We start from the raw sequence: 13264 nt of genomic DNA, 5'->3' as shown, positions 1-13264 counted from the left end.
AAGTTTAATGACTCTTTGTAAAGCTGACATTATTTCACAAGGTGCAAAAATTCAATGCTGCATTCGAAAAGACGAGGAAGAAGCATCGCTCAACGCTGAACAGGTTGGAAATGACACTGAGAATCAACAGGCAGACAATAAGACAAACAGAGTGGGTTTCACTGCCGAAGTCTCACAGATTAACGCACAAATTGAGCAACCCGACATGTTTCGTAAGACTGTTTGTTTCGCATTTGTTGATATGATGTCACGTTAGAGATAAGTCGTTTTTGCTTCTGTTGGCAGCATAACGTAGGCCGGAGATGCACCATTCGCTAGCTTATGTTGGTGGCCCTGTAGTGTTCATCAGACAGTATAGCGTCGCACGAGGGAAAGCGCTCGCAAAGTGAATGCGTGTTAGTAAGCTACGGAGCGCGCGTCTGTTTAGAAGTTAGTGTAAACGCAGTAACTGTGGACCAGCTGACTTAAAATAATATGAATGTGATACAGAGGTGACAGTGCGTTTTAAACACTTATTATGTTCCAAAGACGTAAAGAGTATTACCAAGACAATCTGTTCGTTGTGCCGAGGCAACCAATTAACAACATTCCGTCTTCGTTTTGTTGATCGTGTTAAAGTGATACTTGTGTAAACGGGATTGAAATGGCACGGCTTACACATTTTTCGCAGCTATTGTTACTACGTAAGGTGTGTATGCGAAACATCTTTTGTTTAGAAGAAATGAGTAGGTTATTTTTGTTTTGCTAGCGTAATTGCTGTGTGTACTGGTGGAGTTTGCAGGTGAAATAGTATCATCATGGAACTAAAGGTCGAATTTTGGTGTCTTCCGTAATAAACCAGGAACTGTGTTCAGAGTGGACGACTTTAAGACACTATTTTGTGTGTCCGTGGTATTTTAATTCCAAATATCTCCGGCACTCTTCCTTGATGGGATATACTGGACGCCCGTTTGTATGTTATGTGTGTGTGTGTGTGTGTGTGTGTGTGTGTTTTCTGATAATCTCGTATGTATTCGCCATGGGCATACATCATTTATGTATGTCCAGATGTATTTAGCTCCTTGTTGATATCTGGTGAAGTGAGTGAATGATTCAGCACTATAGGTCCTTCATGGCTCTGTGAGCGCACGCTATAAATACATCATCAAATAAATTTTTGTGGCAACTATCCTCATACAGCCATATTTAACTTAACAGCCCATATCATCCTTGCCAATCTCTAGGCACGCAGGGAACGTGGGAGGGCAACTAATGAAAGTGCTTATGTACAAATAAACTTATGCTTGCTGTAGTGATCCAGCCCTCAGTAGTTCTCCATTAATAAGACTGCTGCCAGATCACAAGTCTCAGTGTATGTCTCTGAATTGTGTTGGTTGGTAATGGTTTTTAAAAATAGAACTAGTTATTTCCACTTCATTGTGACTTCACGCTGTTCTACCAAAGCATTACGTTTAAAGTTTCTAATCTCGTATGGGCTGTTGTCTGTGATACAAATTTCAGTGAGACACAATGGAAGATTATTATTTCAAACTGTACTGCTAGCATTTTTTCAGTGGTTGGAACAGGTCCAATAGACTGATTTTGGATCAAAGATCAGTTGTAGCACTCAAAAAAATTGGCAGTCTAAATGTGAAATCGTTTATTCACAATTTAAATGAATGCATTAGTCTCCATTCCATTCAAAGCTGTATGTAGCAATTGTACTATCCATTGTCAGTGTGAAGTGGAAACAGATACAGAGAGAGATTCCATTATGACGTCATTAATTTCTCATAGAGATTCTGATCTTTGTCTTAAAAGGAGGGCATCATATCTATTCGATGACATTGCACTTTCTGAAATTTTGGTTTTTATATCAGTTTTAAAGATTGCACAGGAAAGGGAAAGTACTTTTTCATTGCTGAGCTGAAAGACCAATGGATGCAACAGAAGCAAGTTGGGAAAGCTGTTAAAAACAGTGTAGCGCAAGGTTTATGCGAAGTGACGGTGAAAGTTAGTCATTGATCATGCACTGCATCTTTTGCATTAGGCCTACATTTTCTTTCACTCACAAAAGAATGAACTGTTGATTTGTAATATCCGTAGCTCTTGCATTTAATTTGAATGATTTTAAATGGCTTTTGAGTAAGGGTAGTTTTCTTGCCCATTTCTATTTCCATTTTTGGTATTTAGAAACATTTATCTTTAATTTTAGTAGTTCTAGTAGGCTGCCTACATTTTTGCTTTGAACATACATTCTGCAGTGGCCTTTTGAATAGGCATCTTTAACAAGACAAAAAAGTCAACTAAATTACACTGTCAAACAGTATAAGTAATTGAATCTGAAAACCTTTATGCTGAGTTCAGACAAGTTATTTTTCTGTGAAGTTTGTGTGCCATAATTAAGTGTGTTGCTAATATATTTAAATCTGTACACTACACACATTTTCAAGTGCATAGCACAGGGAACTTCTCATTGTACCATGTATTAGGGATTCTTCCTCTTTCGTTAGCATAATTATTTTAATTTTCTCACATACAGTTCCTTTGGAAACAATGTATGGGATGTTGTGTATTCTTAGTGCTTATTTAATACAAAAAAGCATTAGGCCTATAACCGATTGAAATGCTGTATACTGTCTTCCATTGTACATACTGTGAAACAGTAATAGTTTGCATAATGTGTTGCGAAACTGTAGTGCGGAAGTGTAAATTGCTTTAGTATCTTTCAAAGTATTTAAAAAATTTTAATGGTGGTATTATGCAAGAGACTGATTGCCACTCAGCATATAAAGAAGAAACTGAGTAACAGACAGGTACAACGAAAAGACTGCTAGCATTAAGCTTTTGGACAAAAGGCCTTCTCCTGAAGTAGAAAACACACTCATTCACAAACCATGAGCATTTGCTGCTAATTTATTAATGGCATTATTTCACGCTTTTGTATATAATATTCACTTATTTTGCATTTTCAGTATTATGAAAATTTATAAGTTTGACTCTGACAGATATGCTTAACTGCACTTGTTATTTAACTCTTTTATGTGCTCTATTCAGATTTATAACTAATTGTGTTTGTAGTTTCTTTCCAGAAATCTCATCCACAGCCAGGTGAAATCAGTTCGGAGGTTGTCTTTAAAAGTGCATCATACTTTCAAGGTAAATATTTTATATGCTGAATTTGTTTCTTTTGTTTGCCACTTTTCAGGATCACTAGAAAGTACGCTGTTATTACTGCTCTGATAAGTTGTAACAGCCATCCATTATGTTTCTGTGGCTGCAAACATGATAAAGTGCAAATTTTGCCACTGATGCACATGGAGTCATACTGTGCTCCTTGCTTGCAGAAATCATATCGGACAAATGTATCTTTGAGATAAATGACAATTTATAAGAAGGTAATGCATTTCATAGAAATACCACATTCAGTCTTGGTGGGGCTTTATACATCACACATAAATTACTGGAATATTGATTGCAACACAGTGCGGCTTATCACTCGTGTGTAATTGCCTGCGCAGTGAGGCCAATGAGATAAAGAGCTAAAAGCAGTCTGTAAGCCCTAGTTATCTACTTATTTCATGTTTTTCTTTGAGTAGCTCCACAGTATCCAAGGATGTTCATCTAAAGAGAAAAATGGTGTGCAAGTAGGCCTAAGTAAATTCAGTAGGGTCAGAGGACTACATTGCATAAACACACACAGAGAACAATAGTAAGTCATTATTTGGCTTTAGAAGTAGTGACTCAGTAGAGTAACATTTACAAAATTTTGTGTGGACTGAATTGGAAGAAAAGTCTCCTTTTGGCATTTAGAAAGCCTTCCATTACACATATATTGCAAACGATGTTAGCAATGCTGGTGGAGATGGTTGTATGTGTGATTAATGCATTCCTGCAGCATGCAAAACCCTGAATGTTAATAACATGCTCATAAAATTTTCATATCGGTGTCATTCTCAAGAAAACCCACTACTGACATTTGTTGAGATGCTCTCTCTGTTTTACCCCTCCCTCTTCTTTTTACCAGTGTTGAAAATCATTCTGAGTATATGCAAAGAACATGAGTGGTGCTGGGAGTTCAGCGGACTTATGCCATTGTATTTTTGCTCTTATTTTGATGTTTTATTATTGATATTATCATATAAGACTAACTCATTCACAGCAGTTAATCTAAAATTTGAAATGTTATGTATGATGGTATAATGATAAAATTTTTAAATTTTCTGTGGCTTGCAGATGAAACTGAAGTTTGATACTAGCTTCAATTCCATAGACTATTTTTTCTTTAGAAACTTGTCTCAGATATAATTTAAAAGAATAACATACCTAATATTGCAATTAAATAAAAATAAGTTTTATCTTTTCATAGGAGGGTGGTTTGATAAGCCTGGTAAATTTTCAAGAGAATGAAACATTTTTGTTGTGCTTTCATGGTTGGAAAGCTTGATTATTTCATGAATCATATAAAGAATTTCAACAATGTAAAGTATATGGTTCATCATTGACAATCTTTTGAATTGGTCAGTGTGTTGGCTGCAATTGAAAACTGAGAAAACAGAGCTTCATGCTGTTATTAAACATTTTCCTGTGAAGGGTTGGACTGATGCACAAATTGAAACAGGGATTAAGTTCATGCAGATGCTACATCATCATTGAAGACCAGTTGCTTTTGGAGTAATGAATTTAAACATGGTTGGACAAGCACTGAAAATGAAATGTTCTCCGGCTATCCAACTGAGATTACAACAACAGAAACCATTGACAAAATCCATGGTATGGTACTGCAAGACTGCTGAATAAAGATTTGTGAGATTACTGAGACTGTAAGTATCTCATCTGAAGGAGTGCATGATATTCTGCATGGAGAATTGGCTATGAAGAAGTTGTTGCAAGGTGGGTGTGACAATTGCTCACAGTTGAGCAGAAGTGCATCTTGCACAACATTTCCACACAATTTCTGGCAATGTGTAGTTGCAGTCCACAAGACTTTCTGATCCAATTTGTGATTGTTGATGAAACCTAGAGCCATCATTACACAGCAGACTCAAAACGGCTGTCAGAACAATGGAAAAATGCTGGTGAAAGTGCTCTGAAGAAAGAAAAGTCCATTTTTGTCACCTGGTTAGATGATGGGCAGTTTTTTGGGATTCCCAAGAAATGGTCCTTATAGATTATTCGGAAAAAGATAGAACCATAACTGGACCCCATATGCTTCATTGTTGGATTATTTGGAATGTGTGCTGGCTGAAAACAGACCAAGGTTGGCATGCGACACAGTGCTCTTTCACTAGGATAATGCATTATCCCACACATCAGCAACAACAAAAGTGCATGAACTGGACTTTAAATTGGCTTCTCATCCACCCTGTTCATGAGACTTAGCCCTAAGTGACTTCTTCTTGTTCCCTAACTTGAAACTTTGGCTCGCTGGGAAGTAACTTTCATCAAATTAGGAAGTGATAGTTGCAGTCAACGAGTATTTCCCAGAGCTTGACAGCACCTAGTTTTCTGATGGGATGAAAAAGCAGGATTACTGGACCAAATGTATACCCCTCAATGGAGACCGTTGAGATGTAAGATGAATTATTTACGAAGCAAGCATATTTTCCTTGCTTTTTCACCAGACTTGTCAAACCGTCTTTGTGCACCTACCTGCAGTGATCAACAAGTGCGGTGCAAGGAGTCCCAGATTTCTAGATCAAAATTATATGGACAGCAGAGGACTTTAAACTGAATATTTTGAGTAAAATAACCAATGGTTGTAAATGAATTTTCCAGTTTCTGCGATGTTTCCATGGTGTTTATTATTGTTTACTGTTCATGACATATCATTGGAGATTTAGCATTCCCCATCACAGGAATTTAGACATACACTGACAGAAAAAAACTGTAACAGCAACAAAGAGTCGTTGCAACCTAAACAAAAGTTGGTAGGTGTTTTTACATCTGAAGGATGATGTCTATTTAAATGTCACGCCGGTCACTTAAGAATGGCGCTAGTAACGCCACTATGAGGATGAAATTCAGGCTTACTTTAAATAAATGCCATAACTATCATGAGAGTTACTTACCTTTGACATTGGGCTTGGTGAGCTGATGTAAGTCAAGGTGCTTTTAAGGCGACATAGACACCATTGTCAACACCTCACTCGACTTTGAACAAAGTTGTGTAATAGGTCTATAAGGAGCTGAATGTTCTTTCTGCAATGTTGCAGAAGGACTTGCCAGGCATGTAGTGACTGTATATGATTGCTGGCAGTGGTGGTTATGAGAATATAGGGTTACAAGAAGACTGGCTCCAGACTGTCGCATGGCGCTGCTAAAAGGAAAGACCATCTTGTTTGGTATATGGCCCTGGTGCATCATACTACACCTGCAGCAGCAATTTGAGCAGCACTTGGCACCATGGTGAAACCTTGAATTGTTGCAAATCGGTTACCTAAGGGCAACTCTGAACCATATGCCCTGGATCACGCATTCCACCGACCCCAAACCACCACCATTTGTGACTTCAATGGTGTCAAGTGAGATATGTTGTATTTTATGATGAAAGCTGGTTCTGCCTCAGTGCCAGAGATGGCAGTGTGTTGTTAGGAGGAGACCAGTTGTGGATCTGCACCCAGCCTGTCTGCGTGCTATACATACTAGAGTTATTGTCTGGGGTGCAATTTAATATGACAACAGGAGCACTCTCATGGTTATCCCATGCACCCTGACTGTAAAATTGTATGTCAGTCTGGTGATTCAACCTGTTATGCTGCCACTTATGAATAGCATTCCAGGTTGTGCTTTCCAACAGGATAACTCTTTGGCAACATAACACTATTGTAATCAGTCATGCTCTACAGTGTGTCAGGATGTTGTCTTTGCCTGCTCGCTCACCAGATCTGTGTCCAATCGAGCACATATGGGACATCATTGAATAGCAGCTCCAGCATCATCCACAAACAGCATTATCCATCCCTGTAATTACTGATCAGGTGCAACAAGTATGGGACCCCATCCCACATACTGACTTCCGGCACCTTTACAACACAATGCATGCACATCTGTGTACTTACATTCAACATTCTGGTGGTTACACTGCTTATTAATGTACCAGCATTTCACATTTGCAATGGCTTAACTAGCACTTACATCAACCCGTGATTTTGCAATGTTAATCAAATAAATATGTTACCTACACAAATAAAGTCGTGAAATGACATTGCTCTACATTAGTTACTTTTTGGTGTTGCAGATTTTTTTTTCCGTCTGTGTATTTTTAATCGATTGTTTAGGAGGATGCAGTGCCTAGGAAGCCAAATAAGCATAAAAACTCTCAGAAAAGGTACCATCCTTGTTGGTAGAAACCTATAACCAAGGATAGAAACTTACAATGAACTGTGTCATTCAAGTCACAGTGAACTGGACAAAGTTCTTGACAATGAATAATTTTCAAAATAAAATTTGAGGAAGTGGTGTTGGATTGTGTGTTAGAAATTTCGTCATGAAGCTCATTTCTGTTGACTTGCCTGGTATACACTTCTAAGGTAACAGTGTGGGTATTTCTGGTGGATCAACAGTTATGCCCTTATAAAACAACCTGTGCCCTCAAGGGGGTTCACCACTCTTTGGTGAGTTCATGCATGGCTACCATGAGGCCCTGGTGTTTGCAGCACCTTCTCACTTTCCATGCTGGTTTTTTTTCTTTCTTTGTTTCTTTCTTTCTCCATCTCCTATCCTTCCTCCGCTTCTGTGTTTGAGGTTCCTTGCTGTTTATTCTTCCTTGCTGTGCACTCCTGAAGGCCAGCACGCATGTCTGACACATCACAGGTGATTGAGTAATGCAGAATTCCCCACCCTGAGTCGACAGGTAGGGTTCATACGTACCACCTGAGCTGTCACTGCCCCAAATTTCCAATCGATTCCTCTGCCAGGAAGTCGGGAAGTGTGACGTGAGGTGTGAACAGCCACCTAAGGTAGGTGAGTTACCCTCTGAGGTGGGAGGAGAGGGGAAGTGGCCCCCAGTTGGAAGGAGCACGTCATCAAAGACACTGGCAATGATGGGAGATTTTCTCACAGTGAGTCGATCGCCATCTTGGACTATGTCTCATAAACATAAACTGAATGAGGCTAAACATTTCAAGAATCTCCTAGCTGCACCTCGGTTTCTCATGGTATCACATACTGAAGATGATCAGTCCTTTTCTACGGTTAATCGTTCTTTTACTCAGAAAGGTGTTGATGCAATTGCAAACACTGGGAAATCCTGCTCTTGTTTACATAATGGCGCTTTGCTTTTGGAGACCAATTGTGATTTTCAAGCACAACAACTGGTTGCAGCTTTGCTCCTTCTTAGCCATCCTATTCATGTTGAGGGCCATCAAATGTTGAATTCTTCATGTGGTATTATTTACACAAGGCCGCTTGATGGTCTTACCGAGAGAGAAATTCAAATGTACTTCTCCAATCAGGATGTCACAGCAGTCCATAGGGTAAAGAAAAAGATGGATGCAACCTTAGTGCTTACACGCACTCTTTTTCTCGTGTTTGACAGAATAGTGCTTCCATCAAAGATCAGAGCAAGCTATGAAGTCATCACAGTCTGACGATATGCTCCAAATTTGATGTGCTGCTACCATTGTCAATGTTGCAATCACACTCAAATGTCCTGTCAAAACACGGCCAAACGTGTTACTTTTGGTAGGGATGTTCATGACAGTGACTGCCTACCTTCTCTTCCTCGCTGTATCAATTGCAGTGGCGACCATGCAGCCTCATCCTGTGAATGTTCCATGTATCTTGATGAGCGGGCCATCCAAGAGATCCCAGTGAAGGAGGAAGTGCCTTACCCTGTTGCTTGCAAGCTATTGGCTAGACGAAAGCCCTGCTTTTTACCATCTGTCACTTACAGTACCATTCTTGCTATGCCTCACTTAACAAAGGACTTGTGACCTCAAATTCAGGACTGCAGTTATAAAATTACCCAGTGTCATGGTAGTATCCCTGTCTCCTCCCCCTCCACCTGTGCAACAAGTGACGATATGTTCACCTCGACAGCAAAATCACCTGCTACACAGCCAGAAAGGACAGAAGGAATACTCCCGCGAAGACTTCTTGCGTCCCTCCAGCCATCAAACATCTGAGTGTTCATCTACCAGTCGCAAAGGCTCTAAGAAGTCAAAGACAAATTGTCTTCTCCATTGCTGACTCGGAGATTCTTTCAACTGGGTTGCTGTGAATACCATCACCGAGCCAATCTCCATTTCACTGGTGCGCACCACCAATTGTTTTTCTGCCCTGGAATCTGCAGGCTAAACCCAGAGAAAGTGCCATCACCTCTGTAGCTCTGATGGAACAGAATCCTCCAGCGTCTGTGCCCTGTAGCAGTGTGTCTTGGGAAGCTGGCACTCAGCAGCTGCTTAGGTGACAACTCTATATTTTTTCCCTCCTCCCCTTTCCCCATCATGACTCTCCTCCAATGGAACATTCACTGCAATAGATCCAACAAGGAGGAAATATGCCTGCTCTTGGCATCAGCGTCCACTTGTGTTCTGCCTCCAGAAAACGAAATTGCATCCTCCCACCCACTTTGACCTCTAGCATTTATTTCCAGTCCAATTTGACCTCCTCCCTCCCACCCCTGGGGACAGCATTTCAATTTGCATCTCACTGAACTCCCAGCTGCAGGCTGTTGCAATCCGCATTTTCCTTCCTCACTTCACCTTTTCTCTTTGCAATGAGTACATCCCTTTGTCATTCAGCATCAACAGGGCAGATTTTCTCCAGCTTATTGGTGAACTCCTTCTCCCCTTTTTGCTGCTTGGTGATTTCAGTGCTCACCATCCCCTTTGGGGCTCTTCCAAAACCTGTTGGAGAGTTGTTCTCTTGCCTGACCTGCTCAATCGACTCAACCTCATCTGCCTTAAAACTGACGTCCCCATGTTCCTTTCAGACTCCACACACACACCTAATCACATTTGGACCTCTCATTCTGCCCTCTCCAGCTTTCCCCTTGTTTGAAATGGTCCATTCTCTCTTCCATGTTCTCAAGTGTCCATTTCCCATGTGCTATCCGTTTGCTGACTCAAACCCCACATACGTGAAACCCAGTTGACAGCTTTGTAAGGCTGACTAGAGGCTTTACTCCTCCCTGGCGACCTTCTGTGAACAATGTTTCCCCAGTTGTGATGACCAAGTAGAATAACATGCAAATATTATTCTTACCACTGTATAATGTTCCATCCCTCTCACTTCATCTTTACCAAGCTGTTACCCATCCCTTGGTGTATTGAGGTGTGCTGTGATGCAATTCACGTTTGGAGACATTCTCTGTGCGATTTTAACTATCATCCTACGATGGTAAACAGTATTCGTTATAAACAGATGTGTGTGCAGCGTTGTCGCATTCTTAGGGATAGCAATAGAGCTAACTGAATTTCATTTACTTGTGCTTTTAACAGTTCCACTCCCCCTTCCATCATGTGCACCAACCTCCAAAGGCTCTCTGGGACTGAGATCTGTTCCCCAATTTCCAGACTGACCATAGCAGGTGATGTCATTGTGGACCCTATTACTATATCCAGCACCTTACCCTGCCATCTTGTGGAGATTTCAAGTTCCAACCACTATCACCCAGCCTTCCTCCATTGGAAATGAGTGGAGGAAGCTCAGATCATACCCTTCTCCTCACAAAATTGTGAATTCTTACTATGAGGGAGCTAGATCATGCTCTCACTTCATCTTGATCTCTTCCATCCCTGGGCTGGAAGAAGTTAACATTCATATGTTGCAACCCCTTTCTCTTGTGGGAGACACTTTTTCCTTCATACATACAATTGCTTGTGGGCAGATGGCATGTTTTCCAGGTGCTGGTGCGAAGCCACTGTCATGCCCTTCCATACCCAAGCCCAGTAAGGACAAAACATCTTCCTTCAAGCTACTGCACCATTTATCTCATCAGCTGTGTATGCAAGATGATTGAACATATGATTTGTGCCTGGCTGGAATGGTGGCTTGAGAGTCTTGCAATTTACTAACCACTGCACAGTTGCAGTTGACCACCTCATCACTTTGTCAATCTGTGACTTGAATGGTTTTCTGTGGAAGTACCAGACTGTGGCCGCATTTTTTGGTTTGGAGAAAGCCTACAACGTCTGCTGGAGGACTGATATCCTTTGAAATCTCTAAATGTGGGGCTTTCAAGGCTGCCTGCCTCATTACCTTCAGGAATTTTTAAAAGACAGAGTTTTCAAAGCATGTGTGGATTCTGCCTTGTTGGACATCTTTATCTAGGAGAATGGGGTGCCTTAGGGCTCTGTCGTGAGCGTTGTCCTCTGTGCTATAGCCATTAACCGTATTATGGCCTGTCTTCTGACGGCCATCTCCAGCTCACTTTTTGTTGACAATTTTGCGATCTATTGAAGTTCTCTACGGACTTGTCTCAATCACCTTTACTCATGGAGCAGTGACAATGGTTTTCACTTTTCCACTGGCAAAACCATTTGTATGAATTTCCAATGGTGCAAAGGGTTTCTTCCACTGTCTTTACAGCTTTACTCCTTTGACCGCCAGTACGGGGCACATTGCTCTTCTCTTATCTCCTGGCGTTCGCATTTGGCTTTTGCTCCAGCAGCTTAACTTCATGCTACCTGCCACTTTTCCAATGGATGTGAACCCTTCACCACCTTGACTTAGTGCAGCGGCCTGTGTTCACCTTGGACTTCATTCACTTCCTAAGGAAACTACTCTAGGTTTGATCTATCACTGTAAGTTTCACATAGCTTAGCGATGGTACCTTTGCATACATTGATGGCTTTCGGACTTACCGTGGTGTCAGGTGTGCCTTCATCATTGGCACCAATGATTTCGGCATTGGTTTCCAGAACACTGCTCAGTATTTACAGCAGAGCTTTTTGCACTGTATCAGGCCGTGCAGTACATTTGGTGACACAGGCTTTTCAATTGTGTCCTCTGCTCTGATTCCCCCAGTGCCCTTCAGAGCCTCTGTGTGCTGTAAACAGATCATCCCTTAGTGCAACAGATCCAAGAAAGCTTCTACTCACCCACTCTTAAGGAAACCACTGTGATGTTTATGTGGGTTCCCAGTCATATTGGTCTGATGGGAAACAGGACTGCTGACACTGCTGCCAAGACTGCAGTTCTCCTACTTCGGCCCGCTAGTCCTTCCATACCTTCTGATGATCTCAGTTTTGCCATCTGTCAGCAGGTGATGTCACTGTGGCATCACCACTGGTCTTCCCTTCATGGGAACAAGTACTGAGCAATTAAATCTCTCCCAGCAGCTTGGCCATCACAAGGACATCATTTTATTTAGGTTGTCTATTGGGCACTGTTGTTTTAGCCATCACCATTTGTTAAGTGGTGATCCCCCAGCACTTTGTGCTCATTGTCATCAATCTTTGACAGTTCGCCATTTCCTGACCGAATGCCATTTTTTAACCACCTTCTTTCTCATGCACATTTGCCGTCTGAGTTACCAGCCATTTTAGCAAACAATGCGCAGGCTGTCGACCGTGTTTTACTTTTTATCCATCGTAGCAATATGGCAAAGGATATTTAATCTTTAGTTCAGGATATCCATTGTCTCTATGGCATATTTTGTGGACCTGTCTCCAAGGGGAAGTCCTTGTTCTTAGCTCTCTTTCCTTTCATTGATTGGGCTTACCATGTAATCGCTTTTAAATCCTTTTTTGTATTATTGTTCTAAGGCTCCAACACGGGCCCATGTGACCTTAGTTGTTTTTGCGCCCTAAAACAAAACAAAACCAAAACAACCTGTGCAAGCTGAGAGACTAAAATATTTGGAACCTAGAGTACCATCAGTGGGTTAAGTTGTAATGCATGTATAGAGATTGACAGTCATGTATTAAAAGTATTCCTGTGAACTTCTGCTTATACAGTAAGGTGTAAGTTGCTTATCGTAAAAATTGTTTAATATTCATTCTTGACCTTTAGTTCCTCTAGTCAAAAATTAAAACTGTCCTGAGGAGAAGCTACCAATAATAAATTGCTTGCATGTTGCTTTCTTGTGAAATATGAGGTGTCACATTGTGACATAGAATAGATGAAGTGTATGAGAACTTAAACAAAAAAAAGGAGTTGGGGGGGGGGGGGGGGGGGGGGGAGTGGTGGGTTCAGGTCAGTGTGGTATTTTGGAGCGGTTAAGAGCAACTGAAGAAAGACAAATTTCCAATAAGGACCGATGATCACTCAGATCAGCACCAAACAGTTGCAGGGCACATATGAGAGGTGCGGATTTTGGGACTCAATAAGATACTTG

The 13264-nt window shown here is 41.1% G+C and overlaps 1 protein-coding gene across 3 annotated transcripts in view; it reads left to right on the top strand.

Moving 5' to 3' along the window:
- Window positions 1-337: 337 nt before the first annotated feature.
- LOC124805106 (branched-chain-amino-acid aminotransferase, cytosolic) overlaps window positions 338-13264 on the top strand; it is a 41424-nt gene continuing 28497 nt past the window's right edge. Inside the window, exons 1-2 of one of the 3 annotated variants that reach the window (XM_047265552.1) lie at window positions 338-688; window positions 3072-3138. Coding sequence is in view for 1 of the 3 variants with exons in the window: in XM_047265551.1 (XP_047121507.1) it covers window positions 644-688; window positions 3061-3138 (123 nt within the window). In the remaining 2 variants the exon portion in view is untranslated. Of the gene's footprint in view, window positions 689-3060; window positions 3139-3580; window positions 3692-13264 lie in introns of those variants that run through there. The other 2 variants (XM_047265551.1, XM_047265553.1) reach the window with 2 other exon arrangements.

This window comes from Schistocerca piceifrons, chromosome 7 (genome assembly GCF_021461385.2).
Source record: "Schistocerca piceifrons isolate TAMUIC-IGC-003096 chromosome 7, iqSchPice1.1, whole genome shotgun sequence".
Lineage (NCBI taxonomy): Eukaryota > Metazoa > Arthropoda > Insecta > Orthoptera > Acrididae > Schistocerca > Schistocerca piceifrons.
The sequence above is the reverse complement of the archived record's forward strand: the minus strand, read 5'-3'. Positions and strand labels throughout refer to the sequence as shown.